The following is a 22,601-nucleotide window of genomic DNA, read 5'->3' on the forward strand; positions in this document are numbered from 1 at the left end:
TTTGCCATTTTTCCCTTCTTGAATATAAGAGTATGTTATACTTTTTTCAGCCTTATGTCTTCAGATGGTAGGAAAATCCAATTGATTTCAGTGGGCAGACCCTGATTATCTGCTGAAAAGATTACAAAATCTTTTTTGCAAAGATTGTGTATTTTAAGAAAAAAGTCTATGCATTAATAAAACTGGTTACACAAGTAGCCTAAAGATTATCCTTAGTTACATAAATGCAATATTTTGCATTTTCAGAGTATAATGGATTAAAAATTAATAAACTTCTATGACTTTATTAGCAATATTCACGAGAATACGCTATTGCCTTTCATCTTGGTTTCAGAGGAAGACGCTACAGGGATTTATTTCTTTACATATAAGATCCTTAAGGAACATTTTATTTGTATTTTACTTCCTGCACAAGTCGATGATAGGAAGGGACCAACATGTTTTGAGTACTTGATTACTGAATTAGCCTAAAAAAACCTACCTAAATGTGATAATTCTCATCTGTCCCCCCATCCACCTCCTCTAGTTAGTTGAAATGCTGGTACATTCCCTCCTGTTTTCCCTTCAGAAGAGCAGTGTACCATACTGAGTAAAAAGCCATTGATCCCTGTAGAAGAGCCGTAGGGAACCAAAAGATACATGTGTAAATGCAATAGGTCACAGCAGGGTCCTAGGCCTTCTCTGTTGCTTTAATTTTGTTTGATGTGCCTAGTATAAGTACCAGAAGTCCATGTGTTTCTTTTTTCCTTTAAGAAATGGAAAAAAATAGTAGACAAGAAAGAAAAAGCACCAAACCAAACCAAACCAAAGGCACCATAAAGATCTTACACGCCAAATTTGTGTTTTCTTTACAAGAGAGAAGGCAGAAATAGGAAAGAAGTCAACGCCCACTACTTCTGCCAGTGAATTTGAACTATGGCTCTTTTTTGGGTGCTCTGAATGATCTCAGTTAGTAAGCATAGACTTTGCTAAGTCAAAGTGCATTTAAGCACATAAATGCATACCTAACTTTCAGTACTTGAATTGCCTCACTGAAAGCAATGGAATGTCATAGATGCTTAAATGCTCTGGAGCCTGGAAAAGGTAAATATGCTAACAGACTCCTTCAAGTAAAAATCAGTAAAGGTGAAACTTCTGCTCTGGAAGATTGGTACTGGTGGCAAGAGACGAAACAAAGTCAGAATCTCTCACCGTTCTGATGTGCTGAGTTTGTGAACTCTCTTTGTAAAATGAATACCCGCTTTCTTGACACGTTGTTTGGGGGTAGATTTTTATTTTTTTTTCCCTATAGAAGTTACCTACATTACTGGTAGGATTTAATTCTTTGCTAGCAAAGGTGTCTCCAAGAGGAGTTAAAAAAATAAAACTGACAGCTGATCTAGGGTAAGTACAAGTTACAGTCAGAATCAACAAGCCTGTCACTTTTTCCTGGTAGGTAAACCTTTGACTAAGACTTTCTTCGTCTTCTGTTGACTGCATGCTCTTACTAAGTTGGCTACAATAAATGTTTCAGTAAACACTTTCCATTTAAATGTAATTTGCTGTTGACTTATGCCAGGCAGACTCAGTTATAAAAAAAAATAAAAAAATAAAAAAATAAAAAAATAATTTGTTTATGAGAGTGGGGAGGCTACAAAAATGGCAATTTGTGGAGCAATTTCTAGCAATTATTGCAAGTTTGTAGGACTTCTGTAAAAAGAGAATTTTTCTCAAAGAAAGTAAACACACTTGAGGGGGATATGTCCAAATTTTTAAGTAAATATGTCTCATGTCATTTAAACTATTATTACTTGCACTAATTGCTATGATTATAATGATAGATCAGTAGTCATAGAAGTGTCACGTTTTTGTTTTATTTCAAGAAGAATTTTAATTACAGGTAGGTAATATTATTTTGAGGTTTCATTTTCATGTGTATCCCCTACATCCTTTTTCACCATTTAGTTGGTCTATTCATTTTCAGTTTCCTCATGTTAATAAGCCAAGGTGCATATGATTATCTGACGTTTTGCTTTTTTAAGTTTCTACTTTTTGTTTGTTTGTTTTTTATTTTCATTTGGTTGTCTTTTATTTATTTTTATTTTTTCTTTTGTTCATTTTTTTCAATCACTCCTATCCTTTCACTCAAATCCTCCTTTAACCCACTACTGAAATTAGAGCCATCAGCTCCTCCTCAAGACATTAGTTGCACAAGCCCCAGCTCCACTAGCATTTTGGTAAGTTGGAAACCTCCACCGGTGGAAAAACAGAACGGCATTATCACTGAATACTCCATCAAGTACATTGGGATTGATGGAGAAGATGTCAAGCCCCATGAAATTTTGGGAATTTCCTCGGACAGTACCCAATACCTTTTGGAACAGCTGGAAAAATGGACTGAGTACCGGATCTCTGTGACTGCCCACACTGATGTTGGACCTGGCCCAGAGAGCCTAGCAGTATTGATTCGGACAGATGAAGATGGTATGTTGCCCCCACTACATCAGTTTGCGCCTCTATGACTCTCTGTCGATCTGCTGTCTTTTGTATAGCCTAACAATATTTTTTTATGCTCCTCTTTTTCTCAAATCACAGATATTGTCACCTTTTGAGTTTTTTTAATCAAAGACTTGTCCTTTCTACACCATTTTTATATATGGTATTTTAATTTTTTTTTAACAGAAAGTACCTTTTTGTGAGTGACATGAATCTGCTGTCCATTTGAGCCCGTACATACCCTTCTTGCTCCTTCTTTAACATAAAAATGACTCTCAATAAAAATAACTTTCAGGGGAAAATCTTTCTGCCTTTTCCTTGATTTTACAATCATTGTTATTTTTAAACACTTATGTCTATGAACTTTTTTTCAGGTTTTGGTTTTTGGTTCTTGGTGTTTTTTTTTAACTGCTTTCTTGTTCCATGTTGTGCTTTTTGTTTTGGGTTTTCTTGGGTTGTTTTGGGTTTTTTTTTGTTTTTGTTTTGTTTTTGATCTTGGAAAACTGATGCTCCACACATTTTCTTTTCTTCCATGCTTGAAAGTGACAGAAGACAGCCCTATTATCAGCCTCCTTTTTATACTACTGAAAAAAAAAAAAATGAAACAAAGAACTTAGCAAACAAAAATAAGGGAATTTTTTTAAAAATCTTTTGTGGTTTTATTAGTAGTATTATTATTTCAATGATTAAAATATCTCTTTGTACTATAATGCTTTGAATCTCAAAGCATCTTCCTTGGCTTTTGTACATTTTTACATGTTTTTCTATTTCTCTAATACTCTTTTTTCTTCCATTTTTTGCATCAGTCATGTTTTTTGATCTTTTCACTGAGAGGTAGAGCAGATTGGTTGAGCATTTTCGTTTGTTGAACAATTTGTATTCTTCAAAGAAAACATAGTGAGTCTGCCCTTTTAAAAAATAAAGCAAAAGACATGGGTGGGACAGGTGCCTGTAATTCTCTTCTGTCCAATGATGTTGTTCCAGTTCCTAGTGGTCCTCCTCGCAAAGTCGAGGTAGAGGCTGTCAACTCTACTGCTGTTAAAGTGTCATGGCGCTCACCTGTACCCAATAAGCAGCATGGTCAGATCCGAGGATACCAGGTGCACTATGTGAGGATGGAAAATGGAGAGCCAAAGGGTCAGCCCACACTGAAGGACATCATGCTGGCTGATGCACAGGTAAATAGGGCATTTTATGTTCTTTTCTAGGTCACAGTGAAAACATTTAGTGTACCAGAGAGCTATCCAGAACTGCCTTTTTTTTCCCGTTCTATATTTCAGCCTACCAGCTAACATTTTTTATCTCTATTTTGAAAACTTTTTTTTCAGAATACTTACATTTTAAGATTCTTGGGCCAGACTCGGACATCCTTTTCTGTATAGGTGTGCAACTAAATGCTAAGCTGTGTCATTCTGCTGGCTCCCTTAAACCTGTAGACTTCAACCTATACATATGCTCTGAAGTGTTAAAGCATCAGGGAGATCTGAGCCATGTCACAGTCAATGTAGCAAACTGTGCACTGCCTGATCCACCCACCCAATATTTCTTTGTTTCAGTGGAGAACCTAGAATCATTAGAAGTCTGTGTTAGCCCATTATTACAGTGTTTCTGTCATTAGCGTGTATCGACCTCACCACATGTTTCACAGGAAATGAATTTATTAGTGCAACTTTAGAAATCACCAAGGTATTTATACTTGTCATTACTCATATTAATAACTGTGCAATAAAATGAGGAGCTTAATTTAAATATATATGGGGTTACTTATATTGCAAAATTTCCCATCTCTTTTATAAATTATGAGACATAATGAAAGCAAAAGCCTGATCACATCAAATTTAAAAAGCTTATAAAAACAGGATTTTACTGATTGGGATACACTAGTGCTCTGTAAAACTGGCGATCCCCAAAGCTCCTGGGGCTGGAGGAATCATCCTACTTTGAAACTATTATCAAGTACACACCTCTCACTGCCAGCTCTCAATTTATGACTGGAATGACTGGAAATATAAGAAATAATCAACCTGGCATAAAGTAAAGAATTAAATTTGCCTCTTAAGCATTTTATCTGAATAAATAAATGGTTATTAGCTTCTTTTGTTTTGTCTTCCAGTCTTACTTCTAAATTTCAGCTCTGCAGATACCTTTTCATAGAATCATAGAATCATAGAATGGTTTAGGTTGGAAGCGACCTTGAAGATCATCGAGTTCCAACCCCCCTGCCATAGGCAGGGACACCTCCCACTAGACCAGGTTGCCCAAGGCCACATCCAGCCTGACCTTAAACACCGCCAGGGATGGGGCCTCAACAACCTCTCTGGGCAACCTGTTCCAGTGCCTTACCACCCTCACAGTGAAAAACTTCTTCCTGATGTTTAATCTGAACCTGCCTTCTTCCAGTTTAAAGCCATTCCCCCTCATCCTATCGCTACATACCCTAGTAAAAAGTCCTTCCCCAGCTCTCCTGTAGGCCCCCTTTAGGTACTGGAAGGCCGCAATAAGATCTCAACCAGAGCCTTCTCTTCTCCAGGCTGAACAGTCCCAACTCTTTTAGCCTCTCCTCATAGGAGAGGTGCTCCTGCCCTTGGATCATCCTCGTGGCTCTCCTCTGGACACGCTCCAGCAGGTCCATATCCTTCTTCTGTTGGTGACTCCAGAGCTGGATGCAGTACTCCAGGTGGGGTCTCAGGAGAGTGGAGTAGAGGGGCAGAATCACCTCCTCTGACCTGCTGGCCACACTTCTTCTGATGCAGCCCAGGATACGGTTGGCCTTCTGGGCTGCGATCGCACATTGTTGCGATTGATTTTTTGCAAATGATTTCTCATTGCTGCGATCAATTTTTTGCTGTGATTGATTTTTTGAGAACAGTCTGCTACAACTGCATTTTGCTGATGATCCTGTTCTCAAAGTATTGTCTCTGTTCCTGGAGGTCTTTGTTGCAGTTTTAGCTACCAGTCTGTCTATCTATCTCTATGTACTTACCTATTTTGCAAAACATGGTGTCCTTACAGCTTAAATTCAGTGGAGGGAGAGATGGAAACAGATGGGGAGGTGGGACGGGAAAGGGAAAAGGGAGAGGAGATGGAAAAGGGAAAAGGGAGAGGAGATGGAAAAGGAGATGCTGCTGCATTTTGGTTCTCCCTTTCCTTGCACAGATTTTTCTCTTTCAACCTTTGTGTGGTAGTATTTTAAAATAATTTTAAACACTAGAAGGTCAGAAAAGGAAGACTAGTTGAGATATTGGACCCCAAATATCATAAAGGCAAAAATCATATTTCTTTTTTTGCCAAGTTTGAGTTTGACCTGCCTGTTTGCTATTGGTTCACTCTGGATAGTCACCTCCTTTCTCCTCCTGCCAAACCTTCCTGCCTATTATGTTTCTGTGATACATGTGATCGGGGCTGGTGCAAGTATGAAGATCTTGATGGTAAAAGATCAGTGTGGTTAGGTTTCAAGACTGAAATATCCTGCTATTAATTTAAATAAGTCATTGAATTAATTTAGGAAACTCAAGTGTATAGCCTAGTAACATGATTAAGTAAACCAGGTGGGCTTGAATTCTACCTTGGTAGCTTTTACTAGTACAATCTGTTATAAAATATTACTACATGGTACAAGAGGATTCATCACTTCCTTCATCTCTCAAGGAAAGAGAAGTGGCTGGTTTTGAGGGAGAGCAGAAATGGAATTAAAAATGCCTGGCCTGATTTCATGAACCAAATTCTACGTCATTCTACATGATTAATTCAAATTGTACATGATTTTTCCAGACATCATTCATATTTATTTTACTATTAAGAAGAAAACATTACCTCAACCAGGCTACAAATCTCTTCATTTCTTTTGTTTTTCCTTCCAACATTCTTTACTCTCAATCAGTGGGAATATGATGATACTACTGAACATGTGAGTAGTTTTTGACTGGCCAGAAAAACAGCGTGTGTTGGGTTTGGGATTTTTTTTTTCTTTTTGCTTGTTTGCTTGTAGCCTCCTTTTATATTTTTGAGTTTTCTTCGGCTGTCTTTTTTTTGTCATTTGCACAAATGCATGCTCCTAACATCAAGGTTTTTCCGTTATGGCACTTCTTCTTTCTTTTTTTTTAATTTTCCCATGGAAAGTGGGGGTTACTGCTGCTTGCTTGTTCTGAGGTTTAGCATGATGCCAAAATGTACAGAACTGGTTTGTGTTTTCTTCTTTTGATGGCTGTCACTAACTTTGCCTCACAATTTCCTCTTTACAAGAAGGAGTTAGAAAAATAAAAGTGGTTCAGAGTTGCTTAGCAATAGTCAGATATTTCTGTATTCATTTTAAAGTTAAAGTGTTTTGTGTAGCTGAAAGTTGAATTCAGTTGTGCTTTCTTTTTGGTAATTTGATAAATGTATTTTGTATGCTATCAGGAAAGTCAAATGCCCTGCAGTGTTTATGCCTAAGTAGTAGTGTTTGCTGTATCCAAATCACACTTGCAAACAACAATCATATCTCTTACACCATGAAGTACTGTTTGGTTTAGATGAGGCTAATATCTTCATCACTGTTAAAAAGTACAGAAATTTTTCTTTCCTTTTACAATTTTTTTTGCTGTTAATATCAGGTGCAGTTTCCTCATGAAAGAGGAACAATCTGTCTTACGGATTTTAGCATTTAGGGTCAATTCAATTCTGAGACAGAGTCTAATGAGGTTTTTGTAGTTTTTTTAATGTGTTTTTATTTAATTTGAACTATTTTGCCCACTTAGAAATAACAAGGTAGTGGTCAGAATCTATATTGCTAATAACTGACTGTAAATACAATGCTGAATTCTAATCACATCTGTACTAAGCTCATACCCACTATCTTGAAAAATCCATTTACTGTGGATAGTCTGACCCATAATTTTTATATTAACTTTTATGGTCATTGCATCTGAGGGGTGTGTGATTGCACATTTGCTATTTATTCTAGACGCATAAATATACTGTCTCTCTAGCAGCAGTGAAATTTAGTGTAAATCCATTCAGGCATGTGAAAATGCGAAGGAGTAGTCCAGTAGTTACAGACTGGAAACTGACGACTCGGGAACTTCGGGCCGGTCAGTTGCCTCCAAATACTATCCTTTTATATTTGACTGTAAAAATTATTTATATCATAAATGTCAAGGCTTAAATTCCTCTGGCTGCCCTTATAGCCTGATGTAAGATTATTTCATTTCATGTGGCTGGCCCTTCACCATCTTCTGTGTGTCTTTACACGTATGTTCAGGCACATGTGTTAAAAAGATTCCCCTTGCTTTGACACTGGCAGTTTGATCTTGCTCCCATTCACTTGTACTAGATGAAGTGCTACTTGTTTTGTAGTTGTTGTCGTTTTTTTGAGGGCCATCAGATTTGTTCTCTGACAAGATTTTTAATGGTATTTTAGGTAGTTCTGTTAGACCTGAAGAGTGAGTCATTTCTGAAGCACTTTGAGATATTTAGATGCACAATCCAACCAGCAACACCGGTTGCAATGAAAGTGTTATGAAAGCAACAACGCTTTCTTGTTCAGCTAAGCCGTCATTACTTACAAAGTGTGGATACAAATGCAACACTTACTAGGCATTTTATAACTATATCAGTGATGTCCTGTAAATGATTAAGTTAAACAGAGTTTCTCATATCTACGTAGGCGTGCATTTCACAATATCAGTAGTATTCCTCAGGCAAGGTATTTCAGAAGACTTTATTCACTGTTCACACCACTAAGCCTTTGGCCTTGTGCCTTAAACTGCCTGAGGCATGCTATTTAGAAGTGTGCTGTCTTTTATTGCTTAAGTGAGTGAAACATCTTGCATTGTGAAGTATTTCACACAGAACAGTCTGTTGGTGCTCTCAAATGCTTGCCATCACTGCCAGTAGCACAAAAGCGCGTGCATTGTATGTAATATGCAGGGGTTATCTGAAGGATTCTGTGCTCTCCTGGAAAACAATCTATTTTTAATAAATTGTTCTTGTGTTTTTTCATCTTAGGAAATGATAATTTCTGGGCTTCAGCCTGAAACTACATACTCCTTCACTGTGACAGCCTATACAACAAAAGGTGATGGAGCACGCAGCAAGCCCAAACTCATCTCTACTACTGGTGCAGGTAATACTCACATACGCGTTAATCGCTGAATAAATCCTTTGACTTCTCCTGCTTGTGTTTTGCTTCTACTATTTGGAAGTCTCCTCTTGTGTAAAAAGTGTTTATAGGACAGAGGTTTTTCTGTTTCGTTATTTGGCCCTTCATTTATTTAGATAAAAACAGAACTTTATCCCTCTTCGTTCCTTTCTCAGTTCAAGACACAGCCAAAATGCAATACTTAACTTTATACTTTCTAGTAGCAGTTCCATTATGATTGGTGTCATCTTGGAGAGGAAAAAATAGAAATTAAGAGCTTGTGAAGGGCTTCTCTGATCTTTGTGAGAGCAGCAAGCTTGCTGCCTGTCAGTAAGAACATTGAAATAACCTAGCTGTATGACAGTCACAACTTATCTCAGAAGAATGTGATTGTTAAAGCAGAGAATTAGAAAACTGAAAGAAAGTCTACCCTGTGAAACCCTGAAACACCTATTACTTCAGTGGCAATTTTAGGCATAAACTGGGGCAAAATACACCATGCCACTGTGTATGTCTGCAGTTGATCACAGGTGCTACCAGATGGTGGGTATCTGACCACATGACCAGTTCAGCAGATTCAGTTAGCACTGAGGGGGCAAACTGAATTGCTTTTAGATGAGGAATCAGTTTTTCAAATTTATATGGTTCACTGTGGCACGACTTAATCAAATGATACCACCACAGCCTTAGTGTGGTGTTCACCTACAGGTGTTAAAAGCCTGGGGATTCTAGCTCTATTTCTGGGGTTTCTAGTGTAGCTATTAAGGATATTCTATTACAATCACATGGAAACCTTTGTAGCACTGTTACAAGCTCTCTTAATGTATCGTTTATGCTAATATATAAAGTCCAAAAGACGTATGTATTTGTATTCATACTGACTGTCTTAATTTTTAAAATAATCACTGAATGTAAAGCACATCTTGTACTAATATCAGAAACATCTATATCCTTGCCTCATCAGCTTCCTTTGAAAAAAATCTCACTTTTGGTGGCTAGATATGTCATATAGTTTCATTTCAGGTTTTAGAGTACCTTCTAGTCATTAGTCTTGACTGATGCTGAAGCTTACCCTCCAACTTCTTATCTTTCCTGAATTCTCATGTTCTGGGAAAAAAGGGATACATACTTCTCGCTTGCATTTGAACTTGATATAAGAAAAAAGACACTTGATTTGTTATGATTTTTAAAATCCAGGTCCCAGTTTAAATAAACACAATTATATAGATTATGATTTGGTTCGTTTCTAGACGTAAACATAGGCTATGCAAACCTGCTTGCAAAACTTACATCCCATGTCCTATAAAACCCTGAGTGACTGAAGAGCAATTGAGAATCAGAGGCGTGCCTGCAAATGTAATAGGTATTACACTGTTTTTGCTGTTCACTTCACCCTGTGGACAAGTAACGTGTGTTCCTGTTCTCTAGGATAACAGCTAGTTACCATCTTGCTCCTTCATACATCCCAGGTTGTATGAACAACTCTTCACTTGCTGTTATAGCTTGCTGTGCTTGAGCTCTTTCTGTAAGGAAAATTCATACGCAGGTTTTTGAAAAAGGAGACAATAAATATAGTCAGTAGCAAGAGTTTCCAGCTCACTGTCTTCCTACGAGAATACATCAGACAGGTGAATGATGCATTAATAGCAGGGTCTTGTAGGTCTGAAATACACCCTTCTATTCCCTGAGAATTTCCATTTGATTTTTTTTTTTCCTAAAAAGGTACTATTCAAATACTACAATAAAGCAAATGAAGGATCTGAGTTTCTAGTCTAATTTTTAAAGGTTTAAGTCAGGTGCAGTTGTATTGGAATGAGTGAGTTTATATCCATTAGAGATATGAAAGGAGAATAAAGACCTAAATGTTTATTGGAGAAGCTTACTATTCATAAGTTATTCAGATGATAAGTAACTATTCAGCCGTGTCCAGTTAGTGATATAAAAGCATCATTTACATTTTTAGATGGGAAAGATTCACCAAATGTAAGTGAGCCTACAGTACAGTAACTGCAGTTATTAGTGAAGTCACTGAATGCAGTTAATATTTTCATTCAAGAGCGTGTTTCTGTCTTATATTGTTTCCTTTCCTGGTTTTTGAAATCAGATGGGAGAAAAAATGTTACTGAACATTTCAAAGTCAAAGTACTCAAAAATTTTTAATTACTTGTGGCAGAAATTACAAAATATGTGATTGGTTAACAAGACCTTGATAAAAATTAAGACATACTAGGCAGTGATATCATACAATTTTTATGGAGAATTTAATCAGACCTTTAATTTCTGGGTCATAGTAGTTGAAGAATCTCATAGCACAACAGCTTGACCATTGTTTAGAATTTTCTCTCTGTGCTGGACAGCACTCTTGAAATACAGGTTTCAGCTAAGAGGAGAAAATGTACGTTAAGACAGTGGTGTACTGTGTAGCAGCTAACAGAAACAAATTACTTCAGGTAATTTGGTCAAGGCAGTTTGCATGAGCTTCCACTAGTAATGGCATACCATTACAACTGTTTAGTGTAATGACTGTTGCGAAGGGGTGTGTGAGGGACATCTTACTGCGTAGTAGTGGAGGTGGACTTCACTAGATCAGAGAATATATTTTTCAATGGGCAATTTCACTTCCCTTGGGCTCATGGAGAATTCACGTATGATTGTCAGAAGTTTCTAGATAGAGATATTCCATTATGCTACTGTATATAGGACTGCAAAAAATCCTGCCATTTGTCCCACAAGACTGCAATATTCACAAGTGATCATACCAAAAGAAAATGTGAACTGAAAGCTGTCTGGAAATAAAAAGAGAGAGAAAAAAAATATTTTCTTTCTCTATCAATCGTTGTTAAGAAAAACGAAATTCATACACTTTGCAAAATCAGATAGGCTCCATATTAAAAATAAAAAAGTGACTGCTGTTATTTACCATTTTAATCATAGGGTATTTTATTGGATAAATAAACTTTATTAGTTCCTCTGTTCTGATAAAGAGCGAGTAGTAATTTCTTTGTTTCTTTCTCTGTATTTGCCACAAAGGTTAAAAAATAGTTCTAACTGTTAGGTCTGCCACAAGAAAAAAAAGCAATTTATCACAAAAATAATTTAGTGACACCTTCCAGCAGTTTCTCCTCTAGAAAGCTGAAGGGGGTATTATTCTATTTGTGTGGACTCTTCCTCTCTTTCATATGCTCTATTGGTTTACATAATAGTTATAATGTAGAGAAAAATAGGGCCTGCAAAAGGCCTTCACACCCTTTTCTTTGTTCCATGAAGGCTTGTAATAATCAATGAGCAGAAGTCAGAACTAGTCAGAGAGATATTATTTACGCAGAAAGTGTGGGGAAAAAACTTCAAAAATTCCTGGTAATAATACTTGCAGGTGAATGAGACATTTAAAAGGCAGGCTATTTGGAAAATTTATATTAAAATTAGCTATAATTCTTATGCAGTTATAAGCAATGTCACGACTTACGACAGACATGATGAAGAAAGACCTTATTAAATGCAGAATTTTCTTCAAACCATGCCATTCCTACCTCTTTATTCCTAATTCATTATGGAATGGTAGTCAGAACTTCTGACAATAAGAATCTGATTTGCTGGGTGCCTGAGAACTGAAGATAAGTAATAAATTCCATTGAAGTGTTTAAATACAGGAACCAGAGCTCACAGTGCAGCAGTTACATTCACGTGGGAAGGCTTTGAATGCGGATGGAACTAATTAGACTTCATGGAAGACTATGTTATCATGGCACCGCTATTCCCAAGGCTATTCTAGTCTCTTGACCTGTCAGGCATTAGTACACCACAAACACCAAATTTCTAAATAGTTATAGATATGCTTCATTATCAAATAAGTCATTGTACAGAAACAGACCATTTTGAAGCAGACATATTAATGAAAATATAAATTAAATCTATATGTATATAAATGCATATGAATGAATTAATAAATAAAAATCAATATAGAAATGAAATAGAAACAGCAAATGAGAGCAATTGATATTGGGATTTCAAAGATGTACACCGTATAACCCCTCAATTAGGGCTAATTTGATGCTCTAGAGTGAATGTTGTCACCACACTTACAGTCTGAACTTCCCTGAAAGACAAATCATCAGTTTGGACCAATAGGTCCCAAGTAAGGATTTAGTGTATCTGGTGTGCAGATTAAGAGCTTCCAATTTAGTCTTCTTCAAAAGAAATCCGGTTCATGTGCATGAAGACCATGCTGGAAACTAAATCATGTGTGATGATCCAGGGCAATTAAGAAATTATATTCCAAACTGTGCTACTGCTCCAAGCTGAAACAGCCCATGCTAGAGGTGATTTCTGTATGGAAAGTGGAATGATAGGGTTCTGTCATATGTAGTAATGTTTGTTGATGACAAGGTTGGTCTGACTTCCCTTCTACCACATTTTAACTATCAATGGCAAAAGTTCTGTTAGACACATCTAGAAATTTGTAATTGCTCCATTATTGTCACTACTAGTACTACTACTACTACTACTACTATTATCATTAATTATTTTTCCATTTGCAGGAATGGCAGAAATGTGCCTTGGATTAAGTTAATGAATGCTTATGACAATACTCTTTTTTTGCAAGCAAGGATTTGTAAGTGAGACAGAACCATTCATAAGATGTCTGTTTGAAGTTTTACTTCTTGACTTGTGTTCCTAAGTCCCGTGCCTCTGAATGTTCTCTGTATTTAGAAATAATGGTAAGGGAAGAGGATAACAAACAGTAAATGGCTTTACTATCGTAGTTCCTTGTACTATATGACTCAGTAGTGCAGGAGGCGGACATTATTTCTTCTGTAAGACAGTAATTTGTGGAACTAAGAATGAGGAAAAAGAAAATTTATCCCTATTCCTGCTAAAACTAGCCTCGAGAATTGTACATGCAATTCTGTTTGTATTTATCATCTTTAAATAACATTGTGCTACAGTTCCAGGCAAACCTCGGCTTGTGATTAGCCACACACAGATGAACACGGCTCTAATTCAGTGGCACCCTCCTGTGGACACTTTTGGCCCGCTGCAGGGTTATCGCCTGAAGTTTGGTCGCAAAGACGTGGATACATTTACGACCATGGAGTTCTCAGAGAAGGAAGATCACTTCACAGCCACAGACATTCACAAAGGAGCTTCTTACGTCTTCAGGCTCTCAGCTAGAAATAAAGTGGGCTTTGGGGAGGAGATGGTTAAAGAGATTTCTGTTCCTGAAGAGGTACCCAGTGGATTTCCCCAAAATCTCCACTCGGAAAGCTCTACTTCTACATCAGTTCAATTAACTTGGCAGATGCCACTCTTGGCAGAGAGAAATGGCATTATCACCAAATATACCATCTTGTACAGAGATATCAATGTTGCTTACCAGCCAGTTGAACTCCCTGTTGTTCCTGCTGATACCACTATGACACTTTCTGGCTTAAAACCAGATACCACATATGATGTAAAAGTACGTGCCCACACAAGCAAAGGGCCTGGTCCATATAGTCCAAGTGTCCAGTTCAGGACACTACCCGTGGATCAAGGTAGGATTTGTCTGCTTATGGCGTTGCCCTTTAAAGGAGTATCGGTCTTTGGATATCAGTGTTTTTGAAGCTGTAAATAAAACTGACCGGCCCATTCATAAAAATAGGTTCATCAAAAACAAAAGGTAAAGTATGTAAATCTTAATATGTTTTGGATGCCTTAGAATACAGTTGTCCCTTGCCAAGCAAGTTCTGGCTAACATCATCACAATTTTTTCAGGTAAGGAAAATGTACGTGTTGGGTTGTCACTAGATAAGAGTGAGAATGAGTTAAAATGTGATGTTTAAATATGGGCAAACAGGTAGGAGAATTGAATCCTTGTTGGTTTTGACCTAAATGGAAAGCTAATACTCCCAGGTAGCAGTGGAAATATGACAAGATCTAAGCTCCAAGATGTTGTTTATATACATTGTTTCTTTCTTTCCAGCAGTGTTTGCAAAAAATTTTCATGTTAAAGCAGTAATGAAGACTTCTGTTTTGCTGTCCTGGGAAATTCCAGAAAATTACAATTCAGCCTTGCCTTTCAAAGTAAGTTACCTTCCATTTGTACAAGATAAAATACAGAAAACAGAGGATATCTTTCACCTGGTTAAGTGGCTTATTGAACATGTGGATTTTTTTGGTATTGCTGTATTTAAGAATTCAAACTAATCAGCAATACTGACTCAAGCTGTTAAATTCAGTCATTTTGCAAGATGAGTTTTCTACTTTTGTGGCAATATTTCCAAGTCAGGCTTGTACTGGTTGTTAGGCATGGTATGAACACCTTGCTAATTTGTATATTTTAGAGGAAACAGTGAAAGGAAAGAATAATTTTCTTCTTTTTTTTAGTAATTTCTGTAGTAACTGTAACTAAGTACCATTTTGGGTTTTGTCTCCTCATGTTTAAACCAACACATTTTTGCATTACAACTCTTTTACTCCACATTAGCCAGATAAAGAGACTCAGTGTAACCTGCAGTCTGGCTGGCATTTCTTCTGCATCATTCTTCAAGACTTGTGTAATCTCAGGCAGTGGTGAGCAAAGAGCAGTATTTATGAACTAAATGTTGCAAAAATCTTTCTGTATAAGGAGTGTGAATTAAAAAGTGAAGATACCTTTAACAATAAGTGTGCCTTGATATAAATGCTGTCAAATTCAGACAGAACTACTGAATTTGAATAAGTGAAATTGGATTTTAGGAGGGTTGCGCTGCTCTAAATTAATGTATTTTTTCCTCCCGAAAGAGAGAAGTTTAATTTCAGTTGTGAATTCAGTACTATCTTACCGCCTTAAATGCCCCAGTAACTTTCATTTTAAATTTATAGCTAAGATTCATTCCTGAATTCAGTGTGACTATCAGTTGCCTTCTCTTAGTAACCAAAACCACCTTCAATTTGTATGTTAACTTAGATCCTTTATGATGATGGAAAAATGGTGGTGGAGGTTGATGGACGTGCTACTCAAAAGCTGATCACTAACTTGAAGCCAGAGACATCGTATTCATTTGTGCTGACAAACAGAGGGAATAGTGCTGGGGGTCTTCAGCACAGAGTGACAGCAAAGACTGCACCAGACGTGCTTCGCACCAAGCCAGTCTTCATTGGAAAGACCAACTTAGATGGCATGATAACTGTGGAACTTCCAGAAGTCCCGTCAAATGAGAATATAAAGTGAGTAAATGAATGCATACTATTGTTTTTATCTCCAGAAATATGATTATTTTTACTGTTAATAAAATCTATAGCTGTAGTGGTGAACCAGGGCATTATTCTTCATAACGGTACAGAGAGTACAGCACTCTGCAGTAGTATTTGGACTAACAGAGGACTAATATTTGATGCTACTAAACAGGGAGCTGCTGTTGACTCTCAAGGGACAAGAGACCTTGCAGAGGGATCTAGATAGACTGGAGCACTGGGCAATCATCAATGGCATGAAATTTAACAAGAACAAAAGCCAGATTCTGTTGTTAAGGTACTTGAATGTATCCAGAGGAGGGCAACAAAGCTGGTGAAAGGGCTGGAAGGCATGTCCTATGAGGAGCAGCTAAGGACTTTGGGTTTGTTTAGTTTGGAGAAAAGGAGGCTAAGGGGCGACCTCATTGCTCTCTACAGCTTCCTGATAAGGGGAAGTGGAGACAGAGGTGCTGATATCTCTGGGATCTAGTGATAAGATGCATGGGAATGGTTCAAAGCTGTGCCAGGGGAGGTTTAGACTGGACATTAGGAAACATTTCTTTACTGCAAGGGTGGTCAAACACTGGACCAAGCTTCCTAGAGAGGTGGTTGATGTCACAAGCCTGCCAGTGTTTAAAAGGAATTTAGACAATGTCCTTAATAATTTGCTTTAACTTTTGATCATCCCTGAAGTGGTCAGGCAGTTGGACTAGATGATCGTTGTAAGTGCCTTCCAACTGGAACTATTCTATAAGTTTGTCACTTAGCCAAGAATGCAACACTGAGTAAAATTGAGATGGAAATCTATGGAGAAGGATTATCCTTCAGTTTGTAGTTGTTTCTCAGAGTACTTTTGTGTTTCATCACTAATTTCAAACAGCAAAGAGGGATTAAGGAAGCCAGTTGCGTTTTACAATGTAACCTCTCCAGAAGAATGGATAACCCATTCATGGGCAGCTGCCCTGCTGCAGCACCTTGAAGTACTCAGACTCAGCCATTTTGAATTACGTGGAGTTTTAAAGAGTTGTTACTGCACTTATATTTATTCAGATGAATTAATTATGAAGTTTTTTATTAAAAGAAATATCTTAGGTCTTCTCCACTGGTCCCAGAAAGACAACAGGAGATTTTGCTGAAAAATTTGGCAGAGAGTTTACTAGAGGTTACTTACATTTTGGGGGAAAATGTGCTGTGGAGATTTAAACAGCAGAAAGAGGACTAAAGGGCTGCCAGCACATGGTCAGCAGGGATTAGAAAGGTTAGACAATAAAGGTTTGCCAAGAGAACATGAAGCATGGTACAATCAATAAGTGTTATTGCTCTGCTTATAGTGATTCTTGTTGGTCTGTAAAGTTCCCATGTGTAATGTAAAGGAAATGGGGAGGAAAATGAGCAAGTCATTAAATATTGTTGGGGATTCAACTTGTGCTCTCCCTGGTGGATTTTTACTGATGGCTTTGTAGAAAGCTGCTCCCCTTTTTCATTACTGACTGAAGATTTTGAGGCAGGTGAGGTCAAGAAAGAAATGACTTTGAGACATTAAAAGGATGAAAAACTGAAAAATATAGCCATTATCATTAGATTGAGTAAGACGTGGTCAGTAACAAATGCAGCTAAGGAAGACTGAAGATGGAATGAGTCAAAAAAGATTTATGAGACAGAGCATTCACAGAGAGAAAAAAAGTGCGGAGTAGCTGGTCAAACAATAGCAGAAGATAGCAGTGGAAAAAGAGCCAATGCCCTTCCTTTTATATAGTGTAAAAAAATTTGAGGCTAAGCGACATCAGGAAAGGTACATTAAACCTATGGGGTCCGCCTGCCAATTTTGCACCTCCTCCTTCTGTATCTCCTAAGAAGATGTGATCTGGCTTTAGATAGAAAAACAAAACGACAAAAAGAATTGACTTGACCCTTGGAAGCCGGTATAGCAAAGCAACTACATACTGAACAGAAAAAGCTTACCTGATGCTTGATAAAGTAAGATTATTGCAGCTATAGTCTTTGTATAGGAAGAACAATTTTGTGTAATAGTTATGTTGACATTTTTAGAGTTGTTCTTCCTCTATGGGTACATTATATACTCATGATTGTCTCTATCTTTCTATGAAATACTATACGATGAGAATCTTTCAGTCATACTAATTACACAGAAAATGAAACAGTTAATGGTTTGCTCTAATGAATTACAGGTAAATACTAATGGGATTGAGGGTAATGTTATAAGAACCTTTGTAATTTATTAAAGATGGTAGAAGTAATTCTCATTATTTCAACGTGTGACGGCAATACAGCATACGATTTGGAACAGAGCACGCCTTTTGCTAGGTAAAAGGGATCTCTTTGCTGGCATAATCTGAAGTGAGCAATTTCTTCATTTTCCTATAGTGTTTTGGGCTAATCCAAAGCAGTTTTTATGTGTAAAGGACAGTTCATGTTTCTCTGAATCTCTTCCATCTTTGCCAAGTCTTAGGTAAAAACAGAATTTTATGGAAGACTTTGGCCTTTGTAATACTCAGTAGTTCATGCAATATCCAAGCAAACCATCCATTTCTCACCCTTCCTCCCCCCCCCCCAAAAAAAAAAAAAAACAAAACCACAAAACAACTCAAAACAAACAAGCAAATAATATAGCAAATAATAAAACATTTTTTGCAAGAGATGCTGTGTTTTCTGGAGTTAGCTAGGAATAAAAGAACTTTGTTGTCCTTTACAATTTGCAGCACTGTATATTTATGTGAACAGTTTCATTTTTCTGCTTGCTGTTGATGTATTTGTGCTTTCAGCTTTAAAATACTCTCTATGTGCTGAAAGACTTAGTGGATGATCAAAGTTATGAGTGGGAGGCATGCATGAAGAAAGTGTGAAAGAGTGTGAAAGTAACATTTGCATGCTGGATGTTCCTTGATTCAAAAAAAAAAAAAAAAAAGTATGAACACTCTGTTAGCTTAAAAAGAAGAAGCAAAAAAAAAAAGGATAAGTAAGAGACTGCTGTGCAGTACATCCAGAAGATGTATCTTCAATGTCTGAAAGACTTATAAGGGCCAATTCTCAATTGCTTTTTGTCTTGATTCTTAGGCATCTGTTAAAGGAAAGGTATGTAGATTGTAGTTATTGTACACATGGATAAACCAGCATTTGCTTGGACTTGTTATTTATGTAACCAAAGAATTTTAAAAATACATAGGCAGGTTTAAAATCTGAGTTCAACCAGCCTTACTAGTTGTGAATAAGAACATCAGTGTAAAAGGTGATTTATCATATTGTTACTATAAGAATTCATGCTGCAGATTTTTTTTTTAATACTGTAGTAGAGCAAGTGAGCAGCAGTTAAAAATCTGTGGCCAACACTTGTTTCCAGCACCTCCTGTTGGAGTGCAGCATTTCCACAGAGAAATTTTTCAGATTTCTTAACACAACAGTTATATGCATTTACTACAGTAGTTAAAAATCAAAAAGCTTTGTTACATTTCTTTTATGGAAAGGAGTTTTAATTAAGAAGAGACCATTAAAATGGACAAATGGTGTGCTCTGGTATGGAAGAAAGATAGTTTACAGGGTCAGTTTAGACTGAGATAGTTTTGCAGCAATTGTAAGGCAAGTTCTTTTCTGCAGACTCTCTTTTCATTAATCACTTTAGGTTTTTCAGCTGCATTGCGTGAGTAAAATGAATAGTCAGTGCTGCAAAAGGTTGAATACGCTGTAAAAAATGGCAGACTGGAAGAGAAGATGGTCCATGAGACACCGAAATTATCTTCCATAATGCAGAGGCAGAGACACCTTCTTAATAAGCTCTGTTGTTACTAGAAACAAAGGAGAGCAGCTTCTTTCCCTCTCCTCTGAGATGGAGAGTACTTGACTTTTTGACAAGTGTGTTTATCAAGAAGATATATATTATAACATCCTGGATGTCCTGCTGTTGTGATTCTTCTGCTTCTTTCACACTAATGTGAAATTATGGATCTGCCTCACATGTATCCAGGCTTTGAGAAGGGAACAAGGGAAGTGCCATATCTGTATTATACTAGAAAGTATAATTTACTAGTCTCCATGGGGGGGGTGGAAAAAGATATTTTCAGGAAAATGTTTCTGAGGAAAACTGATATATGTAATTTGCAAATCCTAGCTGTAAAGAAAGCATACATCAAGCTCTCTTGTCTGTGACTGTGAACAGAATACTTAAGTAGATAAAGCTGATGGTGATTGATACTCAAAAGTAAAGAGTGTGTGGGTTGAGTGTATGCTCCGTCTTCTTTATTTTCTGTTTATAATAGTATTGGCATCAGCAAACACATTATGTTAACCTACTATTATGATTGTACATGAAAATGGGGGAAGATGGGGTGATAATTGAGATTCAAATATATGGTAATATGTTTCAATTTAGGGGTTTGGGTTTCTTTCCCAGTGTGGTGGTGGCAGGTCACAAATATCTCATGGCTCTTGTGTTTCAACTGAAATAATAAACTGCAGTCAAATATGTAGGCATTTTAGAACATTGTAATTAAAGTTTCTTATACATATTTATATGTTTACATGAAAAGGCAGGTAATTAGTGCCATTTGTTCGTCAAATGTTTTACACTGGATGTGGTTTCAAGAGTGTGAATCTTTACAACTATGTTTGGAAGGCTGCAGTGGCATAATAATGTGCAAAAGTTTGCTCTCAACATGCCGCTCTTCTCTAAAGTTCCTCTGAACAGACACCTGCTCCATCAATTTATCCATTCCTTTTCCTTCAAATTCACTTCTGTCCAACTGTTTCCTTTACAGAGGTTATTACATAGTTATTGTGCCTTTGAAGAGGTCTCGTGGAAAGTTTATCAAACCATGGGAGAGTCCAGATGAAATGGAACTAGATGAGGTACTGTATGTTTTTGTTGTCATCTTCTCCTTTATTAAAGAAAAAATCTTATTAGTGGTATGTGATTAACTCACCAGTTTTAGAAGCTTTGGTTGTCAGGATATTTTATATTTATACTTGAATTAGCCTGTGGGGACTGAAACAAAAGTTCAAATTACTTAAATTAGAAGACAATAAAGACATTAAGTTGCAATAAAGCACACAAAGTGTCTGATCTTTGTTGGCATTAATAATTTATTCTTTTCCTATTGTAAAGCATAATGCAGAAGTGCAGGAGGTGAAATGAGTTGTCAGCAAAAGCTTAATCACCAATGATATGAACTCTAATAAAGGTCTGGTTCATTAGTGGGGTATTTACTAAGCCTGTAACAAATGCTAAATTGCAATTTGCACTGCAGTTTAACATTTGACCTTCTTGTGGTATTTTTACCTAATTCTCACTTCTGGTTAGAAAATTTGTAGTAGTAGTAGTAGAAATCAAATCATTACGTTATTGATATAATAATAATTCTAGGAAGCATAGTGTCAGCATTCAGTCCTGTCTTCTATTTTACTGAAGGGCAATACAGCTCATGAAAACTTGTCTTTCTTCTTCCAATATGTAAATTTGGAATAATTCTAATATTTATCATTGTAAAGCTCTTTTGAGAGCCCCTTATGAAAGCCCTGTACAAAAGACAGGTAGTGGTGGTATTATTGTTATTGTTGTATCTGCTAGGATTTTAGATCTCATTCAAATGCTATCGTAATTTGTACATGTAATATCTCTGCAATTCAAAGACCAGAGATCAAAGTCAGTTTCTTTACTTCTGATTTAGTGATCTTTTTACTGGATCCTGTCTATTTTTCCATTTTCTTTTGTTGGATTCAAGACTTTTGTGTTACAGAGATGCTTCACCATATGCTTCCCCATGATACATTCACTGGGAACTAATGATCATCTGCAAGTAATCAAAAGGCTTTTTTTCCCTCCTCCCATTGACAATATAGATATCCATTTCAATGTAGCCACCAAAATGTAAGGAAAACAAAGATCTTCACCAAACGAAGACAGCTATAGAAAGCTTTCAAAATATAAGCAAAGGTCTTTAGTCTGTTTTCTGATCAGAAAAGGCAAAGAATATGTACAGCAACAGAAGAATCCTTAATCAGAAGATTAAAAACAATGGTTCAAAGGAAGGCATGGTTTTCATTACTGCAGACTGACTGTTTGAAGCCTGTTTCCTCTTGACCAGTTTCATTTATGTGATCATCTCATTTGATTCAATTGCAGCAATGACTTGTTTTGATCTATTAACTTCTTCCCTTTAAAAAAACTTGGATTGTAAATGCCTCGTGATGATAGTCCTAGGTGACAAAATACAGCTAAACCATAAAACTCTGACAGCAAGGTCCATACAATAATGGAAAACTGATTCAATATTACCACCCACTTTTAACATCCAAAGACTGTACTCACATTCAGCAGCATTAACAGATTAAAGGATAGGTGCCAGATGACATTGAACTTTTTGGCAATTAAATTCTACGGGTCCTGCTGATTCCCGTAACAAAGGGTCATTTTAATCATCCTGCAAGTTGCGGTGCATTAATCTGTATAACAGATTGATAAAGAGCATTTATTAATTCAGAAATATTTGGGTCAGGATGGGTTGTTTCCCACTTCTACGGATATAATTGAGACCACATTGTAGAATTAATGGTGGAAGAAATAAGATATGCATTGACTGGAAAATGAAAATTATTTCTGATGAAGAACTAAAACCCTTGATACATCTTTTACAATTGCTACCAATACATATAGTAAGTACTGAGTAGGGGAAAAAATCAAAAGCAGGCAGCAACTGTGTTTCGTGCTAACTCATCCAGTTTCTATGAATTAAAAGACACTTACTTCCAGCTTTAGAAAATATATGCATGTTTTTATTAGGTGTACTATGTCTGACAAACATCA

General features: G+C 36.8%; 1 protein-coding gene across 1 annotated transcript in view; it reads left to right on the forward strand.

Moving 5' to 3' along the window:
- Nucleotides 1-22,601, forward strand: part of PTPRD (protein tyrosine phosphatase receptor type D) — a gene marked incomplete at both ends in the record, with an annotated part of 283,207 nt that overhangs the window by 165,393 nt on the left and 95,213 nt on the right. Inside the window, 8 exons of the mRNA XM_082497465.1 lie at nt 2,158-2,463; nt 3,460-3,653; nt 6,356-6,382; nt 8,461-8,578; nt 13,540-14,127; nt 14,556-14,656; nt 15,522-15,781; nt 20,557-20,647. Coding sequence (XP_082353591.1) covers nt 2,158-2,463; nt 3,460-3,653; nt 6,356-6,382; nt 8,461-8,578; nt 13,540-14,127; nt 14,556-14,656; nt 15,522-15,781; nt 20,557-20,647 — 1,685 coding nt within the window. The remainder of the gene's footprint in view (nt 1-2,157; nt 2,464-3,459; nt 3,654-6,355; nt 6,383-8,460; nt 8,579-13,539; nt 14,128-14,555; nt 14,657-15,521; nt 15,782-20,556; nt 20,648-22,601) is intronic.

The sequence above is a fragment of the Vanellus vanellus genome (genome assembly GCF_965231255.1).
Source record: "Vanellus vanellus genome assembly, chromosome: Z".
Classification (NCBI taxonomy): Eukaryota; Metazoa; Chordata; class Aves; order Charadriiformes; family Charadriidae; genus Vanellus; species Vanellus vanellus.